This window comes from Accipiter gentilis, chromosome 10, assembly GCF_929443795.1.
Source record: "Accipiter gentilis chromosome 10, bAccGen1.1, whole genome shotgun sequence".
Lineage (NCBI taxonomy): Eukaryota > Metazoa > Chordata > Aves > Accipitriformes > Accipitridae > Astur > Astur gentilis.
The window spans coordinates 39,360,915-39,387,155 of record NC_064889.1 but is presented as its reverse complement, the minus strand read 5'-3'; the positions used below and the strand labels follow the sequence as shown (position 1 = coordinate 39,387,155).

Here is a 26,241-nt window from a genome sequence, read left to right as displayed (position 1 = left end):
GTGTGTCTGGCTCCGCTTCCCGAGGGCTGTGGCTGTTGATTTTGATGCAGTTTCTCTTCTGGGGCTTCCTCAGGGTCAAAAAATGAAGGAAAACAAGAGGCTGGAGAGAAGGGGATGGTGCATACTGGTCCATGTTGGGAGGAGTGTGCTGGGTAATGGTGCTGCCTTGCCCTCCCGCGGGCAGCACCGGCTGCTTTCTGTAGCTTTTAGATGAAGGAGGGATGCTCCTTACCAGGGTGGTCCTCCCTCTGCCCCCGCTGCTCAGGATCTCTGGGGACCCGTGGAGATGCTTCTGCTGCCTGGCTGTGGCCGTTTGCACCGCAGGCGAGCAGCGATGCCTTTGTGTTGCAGCAAGAGGTGGAGCGCAGGGTGGATTTTGCAGAATGGAAGTGCTGACGGGACCCGTGTGCCACAGGGACGAAGGCCAACTGCCACGAAGCATTTGTTACATCTGCTTAAAGTTAATGGAGCATCGAGGGTTTATGCAAACGAGCGGAGCGGGGAAAGGGCCTGGGTTTGCAGAGTGAGAGACGTTAATAGCATCGCGCTTGCAGTACAGGCGAGTGTTTCTGTAAGGGGCTTGGATTGACTCTGGAGCCATTGGGAATCTTAGAAATTTTCCGAGTCATTTTGATTTATCTCAGCCGTTAGGGGACAGAATTGAACGTGTGATTATTTTCTGTACCTTGGGAAGGGATGTCAACTACTTGTGTCATCATTTTCTTTAGCAAATTGTTCTTTCTTCCCTACCCCACCCCCAGGCAAAGGGTCAGACCAAGCTTGCTCTGCTCTCCTGGTTTTAATAGATCGGCTGTAATGCATAATACAGATTTCCAGCTGCAAACAAGCAGGTGCTGGCAATAATGAGAGCGGTGTGGGGCTTGGAGGAGCCGAGAGGAATTTGGCAGCACGTTTGCTGGAGCCGGGCCGGCCGCTGGCGGCTGCTCTCCAGCTCCCTCCTGGTGCTTCGCCGTTACCTGGGCTTAGGGGCTGCTGCCCCGCGGGTGCAATTATAATGGATATCGTAGAAACAGATGAGAGAGCCAGAGACATCGCTGGGTGGAGGCTTTCGAAATAAGAGTATTTGATGGTTTTCTTCCTTTGCCTTCTTCCCATGCGCATCAACACCAAACAATTTTTACAAATAGCCGGTGAGCGGCAGTTAATCATAAATTTTAATAAGTCTATTGTGCATCCGTGCTTGGCACTGCCTCTCCTTCCTTTCTCCCACACTTTAGAGATGGGAGCTGACAAATCTTTATAAAGGAGGGTGCTAATTTATCCCTTGCAAGCTTAAGCCGAAGGAAGAAACCCCGGAGCCCCCGGCGTGGGACTCGCACTGCCGTGCGAGCCCAGAGATCCCTCCCTCGACGGCTGGCGGGTCCAGATCCCTTCTCGGGGAGGGAGAAGTCTTGTTGCAAGAATTGGATGGGGGAAATCGATGGGGGGAAAGATGGAGGAGGATTTTGGAGCTGTAAATGATTTTCCTTCCAGCATCTTCTGCCAAGGGAGGCTCCAGATTCCCACGAACGCGTTTGCTCCGACATGGAGAAAGAAGGAGATGCGGGGATGCTGCCTGCAAGAGCGTGTCTCTGCCGGGGGGTACCGGCTCCCTCCGGCCCCCCCAGCCCATCTCTTCCCCCTCGGTGTGCTGGAGCTCCCCGGTGCCGTGGAGCTGCGCTGGAGGGGGAGGTTTGCAGCCAAATCGAGACCAAAATGGGTCTCAGGCTGCCTGAGTGGGGTTGCGTGGGCTCCTTGCACAGAGACTTCGCGGACGGGGGAATTAAGTAGCCCCATCCCTGGCTCGGCAGCCCGGTTGAGCACGTTTAACTTCAAGCATTTGGGAGCTGTAGGAGGAGAGAGGCAGGGCTAAAGCCAGGCCTAATTAGAGAGGAGGAGGGCTCTAAAGCAGATGTGAAAAGCTAGAGAGCTCCATAGACTTTGGTTTGAATTTGGGAGCTAAAGTGCTGCAGTGAAGAGGGGATTTTTTGAGCACAGAGAGTAAATAGCATATTCTGCTGTTTGTGTACTGCTTGCGAGTACAATAAAGCCGAGCTCATGGCTAATGCAAACAGTTTTCATTAAGAAATAATCAAAAATAAAAAGCCATTTCACGTGCTGATAAGAAGCCAGTTGGTTTTTATGTTTCACCAGCAGTTTAAGCCATACTCAAAGCCATTTATCTTTTTCCAGTGCTGGCTGCAGAGGATATGAAAAATGCAGCAGGCTGCACATATGTAATTAAACTTTTGGCAGAATCTTTGCCCTGCAGCTTTACTAAGAAATTCAATAATGATAAATCGAGTAGAATTCATAGAGGACTTTTTGTGAACAAGATTTAAAATAATGTATGTGGCGCAGATAATTATTTGCCACACAATTGTCTTGGCAACCTTCTTCTGAGCACCCTTGTTTGATTGTGTCAGCTATTCTTTAAAAACCACCCCTTGTTCTGCTCTTATCGCTACCCCAATTTGCTATTGAGGTTTTCTTGATTTCCAGCCAAGCCCGTGTTTAGCCATAATTATTGTTTTGTTCCCCTTGGCCTGTGCAAATGCAGCGTTTCAAGCTGGGAGCACTCTGGGTCCTGCATTTTGTGTGACAGTCGCACGAGTCCCCTCCCGTGCTGTGTCCAACACTGTGAGCTGGTATCATCAGTCCACTATAATTATCCTTTTTTTCATCTTTTCCAACACCAATTGGAAGTAAAACACATCACTTGACCCGTGTGCGGTTTGTAGTCTCACTGTTACGCGTGACGCTACTGGGAAAATTATGCTGGGGTTGTCTCCCTGGTTTTGCTATTGCTGCCTTTATCCTCTGCTAACGCGCCGATAATTTGTATGAGAGGCAATTTTGTGTTCAAATTGTCCATCCAAACCACCCTCAGCGCTTCCCCTATAAAAGCTGCATCTATGTTGTTTATTTCCCACAGATTTCCCCCGTTTGCCGCTGGCGGGAGCGGAGCTCCTCGCCCCGTGGGCACTGTGGCATCCCCGCTGTCCTTTGTCACCGCTGTCCTCGGAGGCACTTCAAATATGCTTGTAAAAAGTCTAATTTTCATCAAAAGTTTTTTCAATAGTACCAAGCAGACTACTTGCAAGTAAAATAAAATAATAATTAAAAAAAAGGTATCTAATAGAAGTGATACCTGTGTGCTGGGACTGAATGGATACCGTAGCGAGTGGCAGGCTCATGTTAAACAACGGAGCTGGTCTGGGCATTCGCTTGCATCAGTGAGACCTGTAAAATAGGTCTTTTCTGGTAATTTGATAATGAGGAGTGCTGCCGAAACGCCATTGTAATTCTCAACAGAATGGGGATAGCTGAAACTTTCCCAGTTAGGCGACACGAGGAGATGAACGTCGGCCGTTGCATCCCTTGTTCCGTTCCTCTGCGGAGCCGGGGAAGCCGAATACCTGTGAGCCGAGTGGGATGTTCGTGTCTGATGCTCTCGGGCATCTGGTTTCGGCAGGTACGGGCAGCCCCGAGGGTCTGGGTCCCTCTGCGGCGTTCATGGCTCCTCTCTGGGGCTCCCCCCACGCTCGTGGCCGGGCGTTCAGCAAAGCACGCTTTTTTTTCTCAATGAAAATTCGCCCACAAATAGGAGTCGGGGGAGCCGAGATCAAAGCCTGGAAGAGGGAGCTGGAAAGGCTTCGCTTTGGTGTTTAAACACCAGCAAAAGCCTCGCTCTGCCTTGCGGCAGGAGTCCTGGGGGACAGCGCAGTTTTACGGTAAACCCATCCAATACAGGGAAAAGGGAAATAAGGAGAGAGTACGACTGGCAGAAGGCAACGAAAAGCCCAATAAACCAACAGCTCAAAGCACTGGGAGTTCCCGTGCGTGAGTGCATCGCCATTGCCGGGATCGCTTCGGACAACTGGGTCAAGCTGGAGCAGGAGGCGGCTCTTCCCTTCCTGGGAGCTCCGTGTGTAGGTAACGGTGCATGAGAAATAGCCAAAAGGGAGACGGGAGTGTAATAGCGGGGGGACAAATTAACATCTTTGCAAGCAGAGAGATGCCAAGGCAGAGTTTTGTTCAGAGCCGGGAAGTTAGATTTTTGGAAACGCTGATGACATTTGGTTTATCAGTTCTGTTAAGTGCCAAGCGAAAAGCAGTTGGGAAGTTTTGATTTTTGATTATTATTTTTTTTTTTGGCTCGTTCTGCCTAAACTGTGGGGACAGGAACCGAGACATCTGGGGTTTCCACCCGTGGCTCTGGGTGAGGTAGTCCTGCTTGCCGTGCCCATCCCCTTGCCCATGACGGCCGTCATCCGTACTAGAATGATCAGATCATCCCTGATAAAGTAAATCTCTGGTTTTACTAATTTTGTTTAGTTTATCCCAGAGAAGATGAGGGTGATGCGGTCACGGACTTGGCCGGAGCAGTGACATGGGGTGATGGATGGCTCCTTGACTTGGCATTTTGTTACGTGCTGTGCTGCGGCTGGAGGGAGAGGCTGGATAAACCGAGGGGAGGAGGAGGAAGGCTCCAGCCTGAGCCTTGTCCTGGGATAGAGCTGGGGTAGGTGAGAAAGAGGTGAGGGAAAAAGATCTAAGATTGCAGAAGAAAACATGTTGGGTACAGGCTTGTACTTTCTTGGATGGCATATACTTCTCTTGAGTCAACAGCTGGGTTTGTTTTTAAGAACAGTCTTAAAGTCAGAAATGCTAAGGGTGGACTGGACCAGGTCACATAATGAGATGAGGGAAAAGAAAAAGAAAAAAAAATTGAAGAAAATTGCCAGCGATGGAGTTGCCTGCCTGGTGTCAGTAACGCTGTTGTTAGCTGGTGCTGTGAGAGATGAGAGCGCAGCTGAGGTGCTACTGCACTGTCAGCAGGCAGCTTTTTTTGCCCTGATTTAAGAAAAAACAAGTGACTGATATTACATTCTGCATTTTCCCTGCATTCCCCTAGCAGATACCCGAAGTCTGCAAAGTGCAAAGCTTCCCCAGCAGCCACCGAAACCTCTGCTTTCAGCGTTCACCCTGCATTTGTACCTCGCAAAAACTGCCTCAAGAGCCTATGTTGCCCTGGCTGTCGCGGTGTTGCGGTCGCTTGTGCTTTTATTGAACACTTGTTGCTTTCTATAAAGGGAGAAACGCTGGTGTTTTGTCACTTGAATGTAAGTGCTCTTCTCTAAATGTCACGTAAACCATTTTTCCTTCTCCCTGGAAAGCCCTTGATGCCGGAGGGGGATTTCTGCGCCTCTCTGCATCCTCGCATCACCCTGGGTTTTGTGTAGGTGGTCCAGCAGCGATGCTGGGAGCCCAGGGGCAGCACGGGGACAGTGCCCGGGGGCAAACCCATGCCCATCGCGCTGCGGTGATGGGGCTGCCAGCACGGGTCCATGGGTCAGCGTCGGTGGCCGGGGCAAGGTCAGCTGAGGATAACGCTGTTTGTGGGGCCCGGGGGATGTGTGCCAAGCAATTAAAGTAATCTGGCCTGGCAGAAGAAGAGACTTTCATCTGTAAGTGACTTCAGCCTTGGCTGCCCCGTTGCCAGGGGTCTGCTGCGCCAGCGTTCCTGCGGTGAATTGGACAAGCCGCTCTGCTGGATTTGGTTGTCCTTGCTATTGCTTAAAAAAAAATATTTATCTCTGTCCCCGCAGCCTGGAATGAAGCTCTGCCATCAAATGTTACTGCGTGTTATTGACTGGGCTGGGATTTGGGGACAGAAAGTGTCTGGCTCCGTACGGCTAACAACAACGACAATATTTATCTGCGCAGCATCTTGCTCTGTTTGCAGAGCAGCAGCGGTGGTGGCCTTTTGGGGGAAAGCGTGAGAGTCTCGGGCAGCGTGGTTTGCAGCCCTGCTGATGCCGTCCGGGGATGGTCCCGTAGCATGGGAAGTGGCAGGAGGGAATCTGCCGGATCGCTGCCTGGTCCCACTGCCGTCAAGTGGGGTTTTGGTCTTTGACCTGGTTTTTTTGGTTACCAAAACGTATTAAATTCTGTGTTTTATTTTCTGTGGTGTTGAGGACCATTTTGGGATGCCTTTACGTGTCCGTTTTTGTGTTACAGATGGCAAGATGCAGAGTGGTGCTGACACCCTTGCTTTCCCAAGTGACCTCCTGTGTCAATTTGCATGAGCCCTCTTATGCTGAGGTTCTTAATTGGCGCTGAAAACGCACGCTGTGCAACGCACGACGTGACGGTTGGGCATCGTCCTGCCTCCAAATGGCAGGGGAAGCAATTGGCATTCTGTCAAAATGGTTTCGGATGGCTCCTTGCACTGTGTCTGTGAAAAAATCTTGGAGTGGGTGGGTCAAGGGACAGGAGAAAGAATTATATAAATCCAGGGAGAGAGACTTCTATTGTCTAAATGTCAGATCTTTAAGATGAAGCCATAGCTGTTGCTATGTGAAGTTGATGAATTTGTGCTCCTGGTTTCTTGGTTTCTCGGTTTCCCTTCACCTTTTCATGCTGAAGGTGAACAGTCAAGGTCTCAGTGTGCGTCGGCTTTAGTAATGCTGCTGCCTGGTGCTGATTCCACCCTTCACAGCCCTAACTGGGGCTTGGGTTTTAGTGGCATGGTTTTAAATAACTGGTTGAAATAGAGCCGATAGTAATGGTCCTGCTGGGAGCAGAGGTCTGGGAGAGCCCGGGGTTATCTGGCAACGTCTTAGCAAATAGCAGTGGCAAATCTTTTGGTAGCGGAACAAATAGTTGCTAAATACAGCTCAGCATGCTCGTTTTGTGACCGGGGTGAAATCAAAATGCAGGGGGTTTCCTTCATCAGCGAAGGCAACGGAACTGCAGACCTGCCAGGTTTGGGGTTGGTGGGGGGTGACGGTCTCCCCGCGGGTCCCTGCGGCTGCTGCCCGGCAGCTCTGTCCTCATCATCCTCGTCAGCCACCAGCCCCAGGGCTCATCCCCGCCAGATCGGGACTTTGGGTTTGCAGGTGGGTGTGAGCCCGGGAGCGATGCTGGGGAGCCGTGCGGGACCAGGATTGGATCCCAGGAGGAGGAGGAGGAGGCAGAGGATGAAATTCTGTCTCAGGGTCTGCCTGGCCCATGGGGTCTGTGGTCTGCGTGGGGGGAAACCCCCTACCCTAAAGTGAAACGAAGGGGAGGGGGGGCCAACACACACACACCCTTTCAGCCTTGCTTTGGTCAGTGTTTTTCCTTCTCTCTGCTTTTTCCTGCGGGGAGGGGAGGCAGGAGATGCCCGGCTGTCCGTCTGTCACCCTCTTGGCTGACCTGGCTGTTTTTTCTGTACCCCCAGACAAAGGTGAGAACGGGGAGCCCTATCAGAGGAGGAAGGGTGTGGGGGCCAGCCTGCCAGACGGCCCCCCGGCGTTCCCCGTGGCCAGGGACGGTGCCCCGATGGCCGGCAGCAGCAGCTGGAGGCGGATTATGCTGATGATCCTCGCTATAACCATCCACAACATCCCAGGTAAGTCCCATCCGTCTGTCCATCCAATCCTGACTTGTGGGCAGCCTCTTCCCAGGGTCGGTGCCATCCTGGGAAGATCAGACAGGGCTGCCGCCTTCTCTTCCTTCTTCTTTTTCTTGCTGTTCGCAGATGGTACTCGCCGGGTGGGTGCCTGGGTGCCTTTTGACAAGGTCTATCACGTCAAATCTCGCTCTTTTGGTAGGGCTGAACCACGTAAGGTCTTGGCAGCAAAACCCCTTATGGGGAGGGGGCTCGGAGGGAGCCCGCGGGCTCAGGCTGCTGCTACGTGTTGAACATCTGCAGCCTCACTCGCTATTGCCAGCCTGTCGTGGGCGAAAATTGTAAATCCGAGAGTATATTGAGAAACGTGACGCTGTAAAGACAACAAATTCTGGTCTCTTTACGTTTCTCTTCTGGTCTGTGTACTAGCAAGAGATGCATTTTAAAGCGCTGCTGCTCTGCGGGAGCACGTACAATTGGGGCTTTCTTATTCAAGGGATGGAGTTTGCCAGTAGATGCAAAACTGCAGAGCCCTGTGTCAGGGGCTGGACTTTGAGACTGCAGAAAAAGGTGCGATAAAAAATTGAGATAAATTTGTAATAGCTGAGGATGCTCGGCTACTTTGCAATTCTTGGTGATGCTGAAAGTAATATAAGGCCACCTTTTCAAATGCTTGTTTTCCTGGTTTCCTCTCCCCTCCCTCCTCCTCCTCTTCTCCTTCCCATCCCCTTTCCTTTCTCTGTTCTCCGCTCAGTCTCTGCCTGTCTCAGGTTGTAGCCTGGATGGGGGGTTGCAAGGGGAATAGGAAAAGGCTTTTCTGCCTAGCTTGGATCTGTAAACTTGGGGAAAAAGCCAATGAGCGCCTTTGGAAGAGCTGTGCTTTCTGAGCTGGCGTGAACGTGTGGCTTGTTGGCAAGGAGGCGGCTATTGTCAGCCGTGAGAGCTGCTGCAGCACGGGGCTTGCTTTAACCGTCAGAGCCGGAGAAGAGGGGGAGCTGCCTTGCGTCATCACGTGTGCTTTTCGATTTCGAGAGTGACTTTTATCCAATGCCAGGGCATCTGTCTTAAATTCCGTCACTGGATGGGCATCCCGGGTGAAAAGGCTCCGTTATGGGTCTGTAATCACAGATCCTGTATTTTTCCCCTTGCAAGGGCACCCCAGAATTGAATGGCAGGAAAAAATCAAAGGAAACACGCAGCGGGCTGCCTCGGTGTTGGAGCCGGGCTGTGCGTGGGTGTTCTTCTGCTTGAGCACTTGTGAGCTGCCATCCCTTCCAGCCTTGCTGCTACTTGCTTGTCTCTGGGCAGTAATTGCTTCTTTCCAGCTAGTCATCAGTTCCGAGCACCCTCGTGTACTCCTGCTCCTGTGGATTTTCCTCTTTTCATCCCTTTTCATTTTATTTTATTATTATTTTTTTTTTAAATTATAGGTAGATAACTCACATGCCTTAGTTCAGCTCCATGTATTGCTGGGGGAGGTAGATGCCTGGCAGACGAGGCAAGTAGGGAGCTTTAAATTAGGCACACACGCAAAAAATGGGGAAGCGTTTGCACTGAACAAACCGTAATTGGATTTCATTCTTCAAACGAAGTGTCAGGGAGCCGGGGTGAAGAGCCGGGCGGCGTGTGCATCTCGCTGCCTCGGGCTGTGTCGGCTGGGGATTCCTGTCTCTCTCACCGGCAAAAAAAGAAAGTTTTGTAGAGGAGTGAACAAAGCGTCACCCGTAGCAATAGGTTAATGGCAACACGGCCCTGGCTGCCGCAGAGACGCTGGTCTAACTTTTCATTGCTTCTGCAAGAACACAAAGCCACCCTTGGACGGTTACAGAGGCTCAGAAATTCCCTCTTGCATCTTAAAGGTCACAATATTAAAGCTTAATATCCAGAGAGGTGTGTGAGAGCGGTGACCTGTGGATTGTTCTGCTGCTCAGCCCCTGCCTGGAGGCTTGGCTCAGCTCGGTGGGGGTCTCTGGGTCACACCGGGGCTGTCTGTCCCTGCCAAGCCCTGTCCCCAAAGTCCTTCTCCTGCTCCTTTCCAGCTGGTGTGTGCCCTTCCAGCATACCCCCAGCCCTGTTGTGGGGCTGGGTGGGCAACACTGGCTGTTTGTCCTCGGTGGGGCCTCTCGGCGATGGCAAAGCCCTGTACCAACGTCCTCGTTTCAATGGGGATTTGCCCAAAGTCATCCAGAGATTTTTAAGTCGCAGAGGTTGGACTTGAGCCCGTGTCTGCCATCGTGCTCCGCAGAGCCCTACCTGCAGGTCGCAGGATGCCAGCACAGATTTCGCCCTAATAAATAATTCAGATTGTGATTAAAACAGGAGCTTGTGGCCTGCCTTGCTCATTACCGGGGTCTGGTCTTTCTTGCGTGAAGAAGCAGATGCTGGTCCAGCCTCTCGGTGAGCAGCGGGACGGGGTCCGGCTTGGCTTTCGCCGAAGTCCTTTCGCTTTCCCAGCAAAGTCTCGGCAGCGCCGGTGGCACTTCTCCAATCTGCTGCGGCCCCTGCCTGCGGCGCAGGGTTTGGAAACACTGTAATGCTCTACCTCAATTATCATCCCTGCGAGCGGAAAGGCTGACACTATAATTAGCGCAGACTCCTGCAGCGTAATGACACCTCGGTTAGCGTGCGGGGCGGCGGCGCCTGTGCCGGGCGAAGAGGCGGGAGGTGCTGAGCCGAGAAATTGGGGATGCTCGGCACCTCGGTATGGCTGCCAGACGCGGGCGGCCGGCTCGCCCGGCCCTTGGGCTTGCAAAATCGCTCGGCGCTCGCTTCGGCAGAAGCGCGCGGCTCTGGCGCCGCGTCCGTGGTGCTCGCTCTGCCTCCCTGTGAGCCCAGTGCATTTGCAGGGAACCTGTCATCGGAGGTTGTCCAGGTAGTTCCCAAGGGTTTTCTGTCCTACCCTTCACTTCAGAACGCTTCGTAAAAATTCACGTCCCTGGTGCGGGGATGCTGTGGCGAGGAGGGTGCAGCCGGGAGGGGACTGCTCCTGTCCATGCTCACTTCGCTGGACCTCTGGTCTGCCCAAGTGCCTCTGATGGGCTGGAGGTGGTCTTGCTCTTCTGAAACCTGCAGCGTTTTACACCTGAGCTCAAACTCTACCGAGTCCCTCCATCCCTTCACCAAAACCCTCACAAAGACCGGGTCTGGCCCTGTTCTGCTCTGCTGCTCGTGGGGAATGGGCTTCCTCTTATTATTGCCAGCAGAGAACAGTTTTATGTACTTTGAGCCCCGTTTAGGGATGAACATGTTTCGGTCTTGGCAATGCATCTATCTTTGGTTTCAAGCAAATGTGCTGGAAGCTGGTTAATGTGCGGGTGAGATAATTGAACGTAAAGATCAGCCTCTCGCGTTCAGTTTGTATTTAGTAGGCTCTGCCGGCAACCAAAAGGTTTGTTAATTTGTTCCAAAGCTGGGGCTGGCAATGTAAAGAATAAATTGATAATGACAGGAGATGCCAAACTGCAGACTGTTCCTGCTAATTAATATTCATATATGCTGGGTTTAGTAGAACATTAATTATGTATTTAATCAGGCTCTGTTTATTCTGGTTTATCTTTGTACCTTGGGTGGCTGTTATGCTGAAGACTTCAGATTAATTAAAATGTTACTGGTGTATCACAAATAATAATTAGTGAGGTGTGAGTTGAACCGCCTTTCTCTTTGCACTCCTTTAGAAAGGAGGAGGAGAGCCTAGTAGGACGGAGCTCCGCGGGGCCGTGGGTCCGCTGCCATCTCCCCAGGGAGCTCCCGGAGAGGTCGGCTCTGCTCTGAGCCGAACCGCGGTGCTGTGCAGGTTGGGGAGATCGGGGAGGTCCTCCGGCGTGGAGATGCTGCAGGAGCCCGTAACGCTCACACCGCTCTAAGGGAGATGGAGAACAGGACCAAGGCTATGTCCTGCAACCGTCTTCGTGGCCCCGAGGCTCTCCCTGGAGTCACAGGGGTGTCGCAGGGGTCTGCGCCTGCCCGGGACCCTTGGTGGCTTAACTGGAGCCCGAGTCATTTTCTGGTGGGTGTCCGTATGTGGTAGTGGGCACGGGGAAGCAGTTGCAGATGTCGGGTTGCGGCGGTGCCCTGCCTTGCTTTCCTCCATCAGCTGGGAAACGGCTTTTTCTTATTTCCACAAATACCGCTCAGCTGATGGCAGGCACCCGGCTGGGGTCCCGCTCGCTGCGGGGACAGCGATGCCCCATCCATCTCTCACCCTGAGGAGCATCTGCACCCTCCTCTGCTGCCGCTTGCTTCTGGAGGAGGCAGTGGGGCTGATGCCGGGTCTGGTTGCTTGCAGGCGCGAGGTGATCCTTCCAGCCACCCTAATGTTGCCAAGGAAACCTGAATTTTCCTTTTTCTCTGCGATGGTTTGGGGCCGGAGCAGCAGGCAGAGCGGGGCGGCCCCATCCCCAGGAGCTGTGCGCAGAGCTGGAGTTATCCGCTTTGCTCCAGCCCTTTCCTTCCTGCAAGAAAATATCTTGCTTTTCCATATCAGTCCTATCATTCCACATTTGCTCCCCAGTTCGATTTCTGCGATGTTTCTGCCTCGAGTGTCGTGGCTAAGCAGAGGTGTCTGGAAGGGAGCAAAATGGGACGCGGCAGCGGCGCCGCGGCGTGCACAGAGCCTCTGAGTCACGGTGCGAGGCGGCACTGGTGTTCCCTGCTTGCCCCCCAAATCTCACGTGGCTCCACCTGAGGTTTTCTCTCCAGTTCCCATTGCCAGAAACCCATTAACAAGCTGGAATTTATTTATTTATTTTTTTAATAAGAAGGAACAAAGCAAGGAGCAAGACGGACTGCGTGAGCTAAATACAGAACAAATTCACCCTTGGTGGCGGAGGTGCTGCGGGGAGGAGGGAAAAGATTTTCAGTGGAGAAACTTCTAGATGGTGACGTCTATGGGAAGGATGAATGAGTCTCCTGGGAAGCTGCACTGGGTCGGGGGGGAAGGTCCCGCACCCCCAGGTGACAGCATCCGAGTTCATCCCCCTTGGGACTGCGCTTGGAGATGGGAGCAAGAGGCACCCAGCTGCACCGTGGTTTGGCACCGCCATCGTGCTTTGGCATGCAGCAGTGTTTTTAGGGACCCTCCTTCTCTGCTTGCCCAGGAGGAAGAGATTTAGCCCCAAAACTCATAGGTTGGGTTCTGGCCAACGCTTGGAGCGGGGGTGAGATGATGCCCAGGGGAAGGTATAGCCTGGGGCTGGTGTGGAGGAGAGGGTGCAGGATTTAGAGTGCTGGCACCCTGCTCGTGTCCCCCTGTCACCACCGGGCTGGCATCAATGTCTCTGGGTGTCCTCACATCAAGGCACGACCGAGTCCTATACTTACAGTGGTGGTTGCTCGCGTTGGTGATCGATTTAGGCCAGGCACCTCCTGCTCATCCCCGTGGCAGCTCTGCATCGCTTCTCCATCCCTAAGGAAGGTGCAGAGTCTGGCAGCAAGTGCTGCTGCCACTTTGTTTTATCCTGAGGAAACGGGGGTAGAAGGGAAGTCTGCACCGAAGGATGGTAAATGTCAAATTGATTTGAAACACGCTTGTTTGCAGCTTTGCCGGGGAAGGAGAATGATTCAGCTGAGTGCCCTTGGGCCAGATAGCGTGAGACCTGCCGGCTGCCCTCTGCACCGTGGGATCTGGCTGGGGACAGCCCAGGAGTGAGAACTACCCACTTAGATATGGGAGCTGCCCGGACACTTGCTGTTCTTTATGGCTTCTTACAGCTTTAACCAGTTTTAATGTCCTCTTATGCGTCTCCTGCTTTATGCCTGTCTAGGGGAGAGGAGCAGGCGGCTGGTTTTGGTTCTGATTGTCGGCTGATGGGTGTGGGGGATCCTGCCTGCCCTATCGTGCCATGCCGGCAGCTCGTGCTGCAAATGGGAGCTGAATCCCTGAGCTGCCATCATCCCAGGATCCAGCCAGACACGGGTGGAGGAAGCTGATGGGGACCCCAGTGTTGTCACCCCTTGGCCCAGTCCCCTGTTGTGAACATCTCCAGTGGTGAACAGTGATTTAGTCCCACCCATCCCTCCGTGCCTGTCTGCACCTCTGCCAAAACCAGCTCCTGGCATCGAGGGGTGTAGGTGTGCGATGTGCTTGCTGCTTGGGTGTCAGCTGGTGGAGACGTGTCCAAAACAAAAGGATATCTTCCCACCGGTGAGAAGGGAGCTTCGCGGCGAGGTTTGTACCTAACCCTAACCCATGGGGTGGTTTGGCATCTCCCAGGTGAGGAGCGGTGGTGTCTTACGGCGGCAGCGCCTGAATCCAGGTTCGACGTGCTCCGCTGGTGGGCGCGAGGTGGGATGCTGGAGGCTGCAGCTTTTTAAACCTTAAACCAAGGCAGTAAGGTTCAGCCAGAGCTTATCTGTCAGACCCGAACCAGAGCTGGTATTTTCTGTGGTGGAGCCGGTCCTCGGGTGTCGGTGAATTTGAGGATGCAAACAGACTGCTTGTTGCCAAAAGGGAGGGTATGGAGAGAGGGGTTCGTGGACGGCTGCAGCAGCACGGAGGCTGCGTGCTGTGCTGTCAGATTGGTGTTCCTTGGGACGGCGTGATTTCCAGGCTGGTTACATTGTCATTAGCAAAAATTGATTGAATTCATTCTCCTGGGACAGGCGTTCCCATGCATTCAGCCTCCCAAGAGAAGGCTGGGGCAATGAATGTGATATTGCATCTCGGTTATAAAGAAAAGTAATTATTTATATGAATATTCTCAGAGATCCATTAAAGGTTGATAACATTCATTTTGAATGATGGGGTTTTTTTGTTGGTCTATTGAAATTGAGACTATTTTACAATTGTTGACTTTAATATGCGTTTGGTACCCACTGGGGTTTGGCAGAGCATGAGAGCGGGAGCCATTTAGCTGTGCCGATTAATCTGTGTCTTGTCTGTGTGATGCCTTTTTCTGAAATTACAGCAAACCTCCGTCCACTGTGACTTCTGCTGGCTGCATTGCTGTTAATGGTTATTCTTGGGCACTCTTGGAGCACCTTTGATTTCTACTGAAAGGCATTCTTTTTAGTAAGAAAAAGGAGGAAAAGATTTCTCTGCAGCTTGCATTTCAGGCAAGAGGGTAAAAAGGAAGATGCGGGTAAGGGAAGGTGTCGGCATGTGCGATGAGCACGTTGTACAGCAACTCGATGGAGTTCAAGTGCTGCAGAGGGTCAAGAGGAGCAGAGGAGAGCGCTGGCCCTGGCACTGGCTTAGCCTGTGCTTGTGACTCAGAAGGATGGAAAGCTGCACATTTGCACAGTTATAAATTTTTCACAGCGCTTTCTGCTCTGGGGAGAAAAACCAGCCTGGGACGTGGCTTTCCAAGGCTGCCACCCATCGCATCTCCGATTTGATTTGCAGAGGGACCCTTCGGGCACGGATGCGTCAGGGATCGAGCGGTTGTTGTTTCCAGCGATGCTGTGACGTGATGGCCCTGCGAGCGGCCGGGGGGAGACGAGAAAGGTCAGATCGGATGCAGCCCACGAAGACAGAGCTGGGTGTTCAATGTTAACCGGAGTGTTCGGCACGGCGGTGACTCATGTGGGATCAGGAGGAGCACGGCCACACACACACACACGCGCGCGCTCGCTCTGGGAAAGGTTGCTTTAACCTTTCATTAAACCTTCCATTAATTGTCGCCTCATCAGCACATATTTTGACATTTTCATCTATTAAGCACCTCGACGGATTGAAAACGACTTGCTCAAAGTCGTTAAGCTTCTGTGTGAGGGGGTGGAAAGCATGGTGAGGCGGCCGGGCGATGTGCCGGCGTCGGGCGAAGGATGCGGGCAGCAGCCCCGGCTGCGGGCGATGCTCTCGGCAGCCGTGGGACAGCTCTGCCCCGCTCCTCTGCTCACGGCGAGATGCCACCAGCAAAAACCTGATCTTATAAAGGCGGAGGCTAAAAAGAAATCCTCCCGTGGGCACAACAGGGCTCTCGTGCATGCCGTGCATCGCTGTTTCCCTGTCCGCTGCGTGCACCCAAGGTGGGGGTGCCCCTCTGCAGAGCAGGGCTGTGTCACTGCCGGTGATGGGAAGGGTCCTGGTCCCGGGCTCTGGGCTGCTTTCGGCTCCGTGGCCACCGGCTTGGCTCCCTTCGGATTTCCCCTTGCTCCTCCTGGGCAGACGGAGGCTGAGGCTTTGGGTCCTGGGCGCCTTGGGAAATGGTGCGTGAATAACAGCCCGATGTAAATGTAATTTTGTGTATTCTGTGGGCACGGTTGGGAAGTTTTCCTCTGCAGCCTGGGGGGTGTTACAGCCCATCACGCTGGTACCATTAAAACGGGGGAGAGCGTGGGCAGGGGGGCGAGAGTCGCGGGGTCTCTAATGCCCCACTGACAGCAGCTCATATTTCAAAAACTAATTTGTAGGCAGACACCTGGAAAGCCAGCGGAGAACTGATAACGTGCATTTATCTCTGCGGCATCGTTTTGAGTTGGTGATCGGTGTTTTGTAAGTGGTAACAGCCACAAAGGTGACAAAAGCCAATTAAATACAGTATTTTCACCAGCTGGAATGAAAGTCCACTGAAATATGCATGTGGAAGCTCCTTTTCTTTCTTATCCCTATCAGATCTCGCAGGTCTGCTGCATTAAATATCGGTGAGCAGTGGCCTGAGAAGTCATTTGCGTGCTAGAAATGAAACGTTAAATATCTGTGATGGATTCAGGTTGTGTGGGGTCAGGGAGAGCCCGTTTCCAGCACGGGTCGGTCCCTGCTTTTAGAGTAGTTCTGGTTTGTTAATTTGGGAAAGGGTTTTCTTCTTCCAGAAAAACATTTCCATGGTGAAGGAGCTTTGGGACATTGGGCAGTTACTTTAATTCTTTAAAATCAGGTACCTCTGGTGTAAGCAGTGGCCGTATGCTGCTCGATGGATTGAAATGATGATTTGCTCCACATTGTGCTTTGCTGAAAGGGGGAGAAAAGTGGAACAGGGTGGCATGTAGATGGTCTGGCTCCTGCGGGGTAAGCCAGGAGGTGGCATTAGGGGAATTGCCTCATGCTATCCAAATTGCACCTTGTTTAATGGACGCAAACCCTCGAGCAAGGCCACGGGCTTCTTTTGGGCTGGTTTTTCCCCCGTATCCGTTGCCATGAGTCGCCCAGAGTCACCTTGTGTCACGTCCTACCAGGTTTGCTGTGAGCAGCTCGGGCTCACCGCTCCCCTCCTTGTTTCAAACCCGAGCAAGCCCCTGCAGCTCGGCCGGTTGCACACAGGTGGGTTCACTGGTGTGAGCGCCCAATTCTGGAGGCTTTTTTCAGACAAAGCTCCTGTGAAATTGCCTGGAACCCCTCAGGGTAAGGTATTTGGTAGCACGCTGGGGCTTAAAATCCCCTTTTAATGGCATTTTAACGCCTTGGCGTTGCACACTGCAATATAGTTTGGCTTCCTTTGTGTCCGTTCTGCTGTTAAGTGCTGGCAAGCTGGAGATTTCAGCTGTTTGCTTTTCCAGGTGATGGCTGGCTTGACCTTGTCATCATCTGCTGTTTTTCATCGCCTCTTGCATAACCTTGATGGGACCCATCCGCGAATCCCTGGAAAACTTGGAGGCAAAGCTGCGCCATTAGTTTTTATCTTTTGAAATCAAAGCGGCGGAGTTGAGCTGTCTGGGCACGTCAGAAGCTTTTGAGATGTTTCACCTTCTTTCAGCTTAGCGTATGCACGTCATGGGCCTCAGCCGCTGCTGAATCAGTGCTTTGTTAATGCCTCTAATGGGTAAACTCCTGAGTCATTTATAGAGCCGTCCCTGGAGCAGGAGCGAGGAGCTGAGCTAACATGCGATGCTGAAGCAGGTCTGTGGTGGCTTGTCTGCAATTCCCTACCCAGAAAGGCAATTTGTCTCCATTTTCAAACCGCCCGGCTTTACTGTGCTTTCCTTTACTGTGCAAACCTTTATCGGGTTTTGCCCCCACACGCCCTTTTTCCCCCACGAACGTGGGATTACCTGCGCAGGCACTGCAGGGCTTCCCATCGGTACCAGCCGTGCCGGAGCTGGCAGCTCTCTGCACGACGTGCACAGCCGTGCTCACACGTTTTACTTGTTTGCTCCCTCTGGAGCGTTATGGTGTAAGAGAGCACTGAAACGGGTTTTTCTCCTATTGCTTTTTTCACAGCCAGCGTTTCAGAGGGGCAGCACGGTGAGGCTCTGCTGGATGGGATCCGTGGGGCTTCGTGACCCTGCCTGCTTGCTGCCTGCATTTGCCCGTGGTTGCAAATAGTCGCGAGAATAATGCTTGCCCGGGACTGCTTTGTCTGAGCAGATTAATCCAGCTGGTGCCTTGGGTTTTGTTTTCTCCGTCCTGTCACCGTCTGTTGGCAGGGTCAGGATGCAAGCGCTGCGTGGGCTGCGGCGTGCAAATCCGCACGGGGAAGGGGACCGGGCCACTTCCCCATCCCACCATACATCCCTCAAACAAAAGCTCTTGTTTGTTGGGAACCCGGGGGAGGAGAGGGGATGAGTGAATAATTCATACTGCAAATAATAATATATGCCGCTATAAACTGCAAATTAATCATTTAAATTTTGTCTCTGTGTTCTGCTGAAAGGATTTTTTGGCTAGGGTAATAATTAGGAGTGATCTGGCCTCGTTAGTTGGCTTCTTCTGCAGGGCTGCAGAATAGGCATAAAACAAGTTGAAATTCTGCTTGGCCAATGTGACTTTGTCACAGCTCCTGTTGGCGCCGGGATCTCCGCAGACAGCTTGTACGTGTGGCTGAAGGGCTCCCTTCAGGTCAAGCACGCTGTCACCACTTAATAATAATTCATGACAATGTAATGCTCGAGGGACTCCTGCGCGTTTGCTCCGTCCACACCACAATCTGTTGCTGCTCCCCGGCTCCTCTTCACGTGCACGTTTAGAGGACGAGGATTTCTCCACCACGGTTATCTCCCACCGTGACAAACCTGCCTGAGCCTGGGGAGCTCAGTCCCACCTGGGTGAGCTGAATTGAAGCCAAACTCTAACGAGCAGCAATTTTTTATAACAAACTGCAGCTTGTTTTGTTTTCGTTAAGTAGCACGGCAGCTGTGACGGGTGCCGTAAGTGTTTAACCAGAAGGTGTCGGCGTGTTGTACGTGCGTGCGTGGGCAGCAGTGGTTTTTAGCGTGGGGATGCAAAACCTTACACGCGCCGATGGGGCAGTTCATGTGGGTCTGGAAAAGGTGCTCCTCTTCTTACTGCCTCTGAGGGAACTGGGGCTGGGGGCTTTCGGGGGGGCTAGCATCACCACGCTCTTGTGATGGTACATTTTGCTGGAAGTCCTGGGAAGCGGTGAGGGTGCTGCTGGTATCTCGAGGAGCAGCCGCGTGGGTTGAAGCAGGAGGGGAATGGTGTCTCGGGGCTGCTGCGCTGCACGGGGACGTGGAAATCCAACCAGGAGGCTTCTTATGGGGAGGTCGTGCCAGGGATCCAGGTGTTCTCGCTCGGAAGAGCCTGTGGTTATGGTCGTGGAAGAGAAACGCTATGCAGAGAGTGGCCGGGTTGCCTGTGTCAAGCAGCAGGTCAAGAGTAAGAGCGCTCACGCCGCTGTGCCGGGACCTCTGGTCTTGTGCCAGAGGTGCCTGCGGGGACAGCTGGGGCTTTGGGGGAAACGCCGCTTACCAGTACTGGAGCTGGTGGGACGTACTGCTGTGCGTGTGTGCGGATGATGGCTAAGCAAGGCCACCTCCGGAGCAGCGGTAGCATTTGTGTTTCAAATGCAAAGTGAGATCCACTGCTTTCTGGCTCGGTTAAGTTAAAAAAGAGAAAAAAAAAAAAAAAATCTTTCTAAAATGACTTTAACCTCCTGCTCGCTAGTCTTACAATGGTGGATACCTAGAAACATGAAAATCAATGAAATCCGGTAATCTCCGCGCTTTCTCGTGCAGTAATAGCAAAATGATATTACCTAGAGGGAACTGGAATTCAATCTTGGGGGAAAAAACTGAAGAGTTTGAATAGTGGCGACAGGGACATGCTTAAACTCTCATAGAAATACAAACCTCATTATAGCAAGATTAATTTCCCACTAGGAACTTAACAGTTCTTCAAAGAGCAGAATGAATAATTGATGACATGTTGGCATCCGTAGTACCTTCTTAAAGAAAGCGTGTTCATTTGCTGACCCAGGAGAATTAGCTTCATAAATCCTCGCAGGAGGAGATAATGTCACTCCCGGCTCCGTTAATGCCGCTGCCAGGCTCGAGGTGCTGGAGGTGCTGGTGGAAGAAGCGCGGTCCCAGCCTTGCAGGTGGAGCACGGGTCAGTGGGTGTAAAGCACTAAGGTATGTGCAGCTGCTGCAATACTTGGCATTACCGAGAAGGACTTGGGCAGCCATTTATGAGCCCGGCGGTACTTGCTTCGTTTAATCAGAGGATGCTTTTGCAATGAACCGCTGCGGACGTGTCTCTGGCCCCGGCTTCCATGTTGGCGCCCGTGGTCCTGTGTTGCATTGGGTGTGCGTTAGCTCATGCAAAGGGTATTCTCAGCATCGTGGACTCTTTCCTTTGCTCACAAAGAAAGGCATTTGCTGCTGTTAAATCCATAATTCTTTCCATTTCTTTCAAAGCTCTGCAGGCACAAACATCCACTGAGCCATGTTCTCCTTATCTGCCCCAGAAATCTGATGTCCCCGGCAGGCAGAGCTGCGGTATTTCTGCTGTAGGTAGAAGTTATTTACAAACCCTGCTTTTCCTCTAATCTTTGCCCTCCCTCCAAGCCCAAGATTTTGCTTTCGCTCAGACTGCGGGATCTGTGAGTTGCTTCTTGTTTTACTGTCACCGCGGATCCTCCTCCTTCTCCCTGCCTGCCCAGAAGGGCCGTGCTGCATCCCCAGAGGAGTTTTCCTTTACCTGCAAGGGTATTTTTTAGGCAAAGACACCCACGGGTGGGCTGTGCTGCTGGCACCCTGCCGAGCGCATCCTCCCGGAGAGGAGCGGGTCTGCGTTCCCCTCTCGCTGCCATCCTAACCTGCTCGTGCCTCAAGAAAAGAGGAAAAAAACCAGAAAAATCCCTAACACCTCTGATGCTGTTCCACAAGAATGGGCTGTCAGGTCTGCCTGTAGCATCCCCGTGTGTTCTGCCTGCTGCCACGTTCATGTGTGAGATGAGACGGAGCAGAGGGCAGGCGAGCGGCATTGCTGCCTGCAAAACAGACACGTGTTATAGCGGTGATCCCAGACAAGGCACGAGCTCCGGGATGCTGCGATGTCATTTTCTTTATTCGTGAAATCCTGCCTACGTGATGACAAACTGATTTGGAGAGAAAAGTGAATTTTGTGTAGTTGATTCTTTAACATTCCTGTAGGATATTGTTCTCTATCCGCAGCCTATGTTCATTTTCTTGCTCTTTGTGGCTTATAAGAGTAACATAATAACTGGGGTTAATTTACTTGCCGCTGTAATTTATCAAGGCCCTGTGAGTGATGCTTGCTATTTACTCGTTTGGATTGCTGGGTAATCTGAAGGGCTTTTATTTTTGGTTGTTTTTGTGAACAGACCTTCTCCCGAGAATTACAAGTGGCTACCCGCAGTGGCTGTGAAGCTCATTTCATGCTCGAAAACAGAGCTGGTGAGGGCAGGAGCTCGGCAAGCCCCGTGAAACCCGGATCCTGGGTTTGCAGGGAGGTTTTTTTGGCTGCTGATTGAGACTGAGAGCGGGTGGCGGAGGGCTGTGATCCCTGCCTGGCTGCATAAGCTGCCCTGAATAGGATTTAAAATCGCAGGCTGCTTAATTTCCCCCAGTTCTTTGAGCTTGCCAAGCTCTCCGGACTCGGGTGGTGGGCGATAAGGGAAAGGTTTGATGGGATGGAATCAGCCGTTCCACTTTCAAGTTGATCCTTTGAACTTAAGGCTTGCGTGGCATTTGCAGCTGGAGGTGCTGGAGGACGAGCCCTGCTGTATGAGCCTGGAAGCGGCTGCTTTCCTCATGGCCGGCCGCTCCAGGCAGGGCTGGAGCTGGTGCTTCTTGGAAAATAGATATCAGAGAGCGTGAGAGCAAAGAAACAGTGTTCAATGCTGTGGGCAGTGCCAGAAGGCAATTTAAGACTGGGGAAAGCGGGCAAAACCAGATTTCAGACCAGGGAAAGTGAAACAGCTTCCCGGGCAAGTTCAATCTCTGTTAGTTTCCCAACTTCTGCGTAGATTAGAGGTTTGCTCCCCTTTGATTGAACAAGTACAGCACCATCAGCATGTACCTGAGCAGCGAGTCTGGGCTGGCCGGAGCCATCTCTGTTAATGACAGAGCCTTCTGCTTTCAAAGCAGAAGCATCTCTTCAGTAAATCTCTTCCTTTTTAAAGTTATTTGTGTATTTTGTACATTATCCTCATCCAGGTCTCTGGTATCAGGGCTGGTTAGGAACTGTCAGCGCGGAGCCACGTCCAGGCACCCCAGGACAGACTTGCCCCACGTCTACTGTGGGCTGCCTCGATGCCAGCACCTCCTGCGCAAACCTTCCTCTCCTCCCTGCCAAGGAGAATTCCCTGGAAAGGGCAGCACTAAGCACCTTTTGTTGTTTTTTTTTTTTTTTGGCTAGTCCAAAGGCAAGACTCTCTCCTGCAGCCCAGGGCATCACAGTGATGCTGCACCATGTCAGGAGCCCATGTGGTCCCATGGGGGCTGGAGAGCTTTGGCCTCCCCAGAAACATCCCAGCATGGAGTGGGAGCGTGCAGAGCTTTCCATGCTGGGGAGGAGGAGACGGATCAGTGCTGGGCCTCATCCCAAAGCCCATCCCAGCCAATTCGTGTGCTCCTGTGGATTAGAGCAGACGGGAACGTTGTCACTGTCCTCCTGGCAAAATGAGACGGAACATCTTGTGCTGTTTTGCAGCTCTGCTGATGGGTCACTGAAGTGAAATTAAAGTAAAAATAAAACCAGAGCTGTAACAGCATGCTGCAAACATCCGAGTCCCCCCTGCTCGCCGGTGCTTGCATGCTGGTGGATGAGCGCTGGGGGAGCTGGGGACCTCAGGCCAAGCGTGAAGGTGTCAGAGGTGCTCTGGGAGCAGCGCGGTCCTCGCTTTGCTCCTTGGCTGACGTCCTCCTTGCCAGCTTTTCGTGCGCTGCGTAAATCTCTCCTTGGCTGCTCCGCTCAGTGCTGCGGCTGTTGTGTCGTACGGCACCATCACCTTCTGCCTGCCCGTGGTGCCTTGTCATCGCTCTGTGCTCATCCAGCTTTGCTCCGCTCCCCTTCCCACGGTCCTTCCCTTTGCACCGGCTCCTCCTTGCTGTGGTGTTCCCTCTTGGCTTTTCCTTTCCAAATTTTGCGCTGGCTGCCTTTGCTGTAAAGATGCTTTTTGGGCTCAGAGCAATGCTCTTGCTAGACCTGCACGCTGTCCCCGCTCCTGCGTGGTCCTTCCCTGCTACGCTACCAAACGCGTGGCCCTGAACGTGCCCTCTGAGGCTGCGGAGGAGGGAGCTGATCCTGCACAAAGCAACGGCCAGGAGGACGAAGACGGTCCAGAGATGGTGTGAGCTCCCAGGGTGGGGAAAATGGGTTCCTCTTGGCTTTGGAGCTGGTGGCCGGTCCATGGTGCTATGAAGACTCCCTGGTTTAGATCAGGTCTGCATACTAGATGTAGTACGTAAGGAGACTTCTGTATATCATGCTTTTTGCCCTTGCCACCGCGATCAGCAGGCTGCCATAACACATCCCGTAGCTGTCTGGCATTAACAACAGGAGTCTCTGTTGTGACCCTCCAGCACGGTTATTGCTTTTCAGTCTGAGGTTTTGAAGCTTTTCTTTTTTTTTTTCTTTTCTCGGAAAACAAGCAGAGAGGAAAACATGCCTTTGCAATGAGCACTGCTGACTGAGAGGTTTGTAGCTGATCCTTAAGTTAGCGTAGGATTAGTCTGATCCCTGGGTAATGCCTTATCAGGATAAAGCGTCTTGAATTGTAATGCCAAGGAAGCCCAAGAGAGGCAAAATCCCTTTGTTTAGGTTAAATAGAAGCGTTTTCTTGACAGTGGCTGAGATTGGTCATATTTTTCTTTCTTTGTTCCACAACTCTGCAAAGAGATGCTGAATTAACGCCCCAGCCTGGTGCCTTCACTACGTGAGCTCTGCAGCTAACAGGGTTGTGTGGACTCTCCGGCTCTTCCAGCTCCATCGCTGGTTGCAAGAGGGGCTGACAACTGCTTCAGCCACTGAAATCCTCGGAAAAACCCTCTCTGACACGGAAAGGTTTCCTGTGGGACATGCATGCCTGCCTTCCACCCTCTTTGACATGCCAGGCTGTGGGGCTTTTGCCTTGCCCTCCACAGAGCGGTGGCCCACCGTAAATCCCTCAGTCGTTCAGGGTTGCCCGGGACTGTGCTCCTCTTTGCTCGTGATGGTGCCAAGAACCAGAAATCGCACAGGGCTTTTTTATTTTTCAAGCTGATGTCTGAGCCTTCAGTGGGTAAGGAGATCTGCTCTCCCGTACCCATCTTCAGTGACCTAATGTCCTAGTCATCCATTTGCAGAGCCTTCAGTGCAGTGTATCTGTAAGTGGTTGACATAGAAACATTAACCTTTCTCTTTTTGTGTCTTTTCTCACCTGAAGAAGCTGCTTGGGCTATTTATAATTTGAGTGCGTGCAGAATACCCAAGAGAGGGGCTGCAGCCAGAGGGCTGAGCTGGCTTTGAGTGTGGGCAAAGTGGCAGCAAGCTCTTTCTTTTTGTTTTCCATGTAAATCTTTGTGCATCTGTTTGCTTACCTGTAAAACAGAGTCATTTTGAGGTTTGACATCTTCTTTGAAATAGGCTGAACCTGTGTTATTGAGGCAGTGAAGTTATTGTGTGATCTTGGCAGGCTTTTCCAAATGAAATATTTGAAACAAATCTCGACAATGGGCTGAGTGTGTCACACAATATCTGCTGTATATAATTAGAGGCTTCCCAAGCCTCAGCAGTGACTGTGGGATGTGCTGGGGTCCCTGCTCTTTCTGGACCACGTGTGACACCAGACTTGCTTGGCTGTGAGTTCCCGTCAGATGCTCTGGGGTCGGCAGCCCGTTGGCCGATTCGTGGTCATACTCACCCTGCCGCAGCTCTGATGTCCCCTCGTGGGAAGCGGGGACCTGGACGAGCCCCTGGCCAGCAGCTGCTGCGTCACCTCCTCCTCTCCGTGCTGGTGAGCATCTCCACCATGCTGTAGCTTCCACCATCGGCTGCTTCTCCCTCTCCAAAGAAGCAGTTCACTACGCACCATCTGTTGATTTTAATTTCCCATAATTTGTTTCCATGTATATGTGATTTGTGCTTTCATTAATTGTGCTGCTGAGCTGCTTATTCGTGAGACTTGCTTTGCAGCAGGGAAATCGTTGTGGTTTCTCCCCTCCGTCAAAGCTATTTTGGTTATTCGCACAAATGAGCGCTTTTGTCCTTTGAATTTTGCTCTCTGGGCGAGTCTCGCTTAAAAAGAAATCTTTTGGAAGAGCAGTGCCAGACCCATTTGTGTGGAGCTTCATTACATCCTCATAGCCGTCCTGAGCACAGCCATTAAACGTCTTTAAAAAGATCTGCCTCCCAAACTTTGCTTAACTGCCTGCAGAGCAGAGACCTTCAAAACCATCACCATCGGCAGGTGCAGCCCCTTTGGCAATCGCAGCCCTCGGTGGCTCTGCTCCTGTCCCCGGGTGCTCGCCCGTCTCCCGGGTGGGTGATTTTGGGCAGCGTGAGCACTTTGCACCAGGGTGGGATCGCTCCCGGGTCTGGCGTGTGCCCCAGTTCCTCCGGCTGTTTCGCTAGATGGAGTTACCATCCAGACGTGATATTTTAGGGACAATTTGGAGTCTCCTTACCCCGTAACCCTGTACGTGGGGTTGATTGCTGCTGTCGTTTTCCCTGTCTCCATCCTGAGCCTTGGCACAAGCCTTGGACCGGGGCTCTGAGGAGTTGTCGAGTGTTTCAGCTCTCCATGTTCAGCCTGGACTCGATGCAAATGCCGTGATTATCTGAGTTAGTGCTGATTTTTATGGTGTGTTTCCAAGGCAACTGGAAATTCAGAAGACCACAAACACACACACAGCCCTCTTCTTCTGAGACCTTATCCTCCAGTACACAGGTAAACACTCTCAGTGACATTTTCAACCTGTTTGAATGCTCATCTGAATAGTCCCCACTGTCCCCTCACGTGGCTACCAGCAGCTGGAGCAGGTAATTGCCTCCTTTGAAGGCTGTAAAAACCCAGCCAGCTACACAAACAGGTTTCCTTTTGTTCTTTGAATATTTTTCCACCCCCCCGCAACCTTGCTTGGAGGGGAGCAATACCAGAGAGGCCACAAAAACAAAAATGGGGATTTTGAACAAAGGAAAAAAAAAATAAAGTAGCGGTGGTTTGACGCTTTCTGAAAATCAGATATTTTCTGGGAGGGACAGGGACCTGTGCCAGTGGTGAGAGGGTAAGAAAAGTTTGAGAAAGGGCAGGAGGAGAGCGGAGGATGGAGCTGTTATTCCCGAGGAGCTGCACGGAGGAGGCAGCAGCGGATCACAGGTCTGTCGCACCCGCTGCCCTCCTGGGAAGTGCTCCTCATCTGGTTTTCTTTGGGGTTTATGGGAATAACTGTAATATAAAATAATCTGCAAGGTAGGAGTTTTCTCGGGGAGTTTGGGTTTCCTTCTGCTTTGGAGACTGTCTGTACAAGCGTCGTGCTGGTATTTGGGCATGGGGAGACCAGAAATGGGGAAGGTGGCATTGCTGGGAGCCTGGTCCCGGCTTAGCACAACTCCTGGGGACTTCGTGGGAGAAATTGATGTTTGGTTCTTCTGCAGCCCCCGCGGCACCAAGTCGTCTGCACCTTGCAGGGACACCCCCTGCAGAGAGGTTTGCTGAGCCTGAACTTCTGTGAACAGACTTTGGCGTTTTGCACTGCTATGCTCCTTACTAAAATAGTATTTC

General features: G+C 52.2%; 1 protein-coding gene across 2 annotated transcripts in view; it reads left to right on the top strand.

The window, feature by feature from the left end:
- SLC39A11 (solute carrier family 39 member 11) overlaps positions 1-26,241 on the top strand; it is a 95,196-nt gene that overhangs the window by 45,261 nt on the left and 23,694 nt on the right. For both annotated transcript variants that reach the window (XM_049812816.1, XM_049812817.1), the window contains exon 6: positions 7,229-7,399. In XM_049812816.1, coding sequence (XP_049668773.1) covers positions 7,229-7,399 — 171 coding nt within the window. The remainder of the gene's footprint in view (positions 1-7,228; positions 7,400-26,241) is intronic.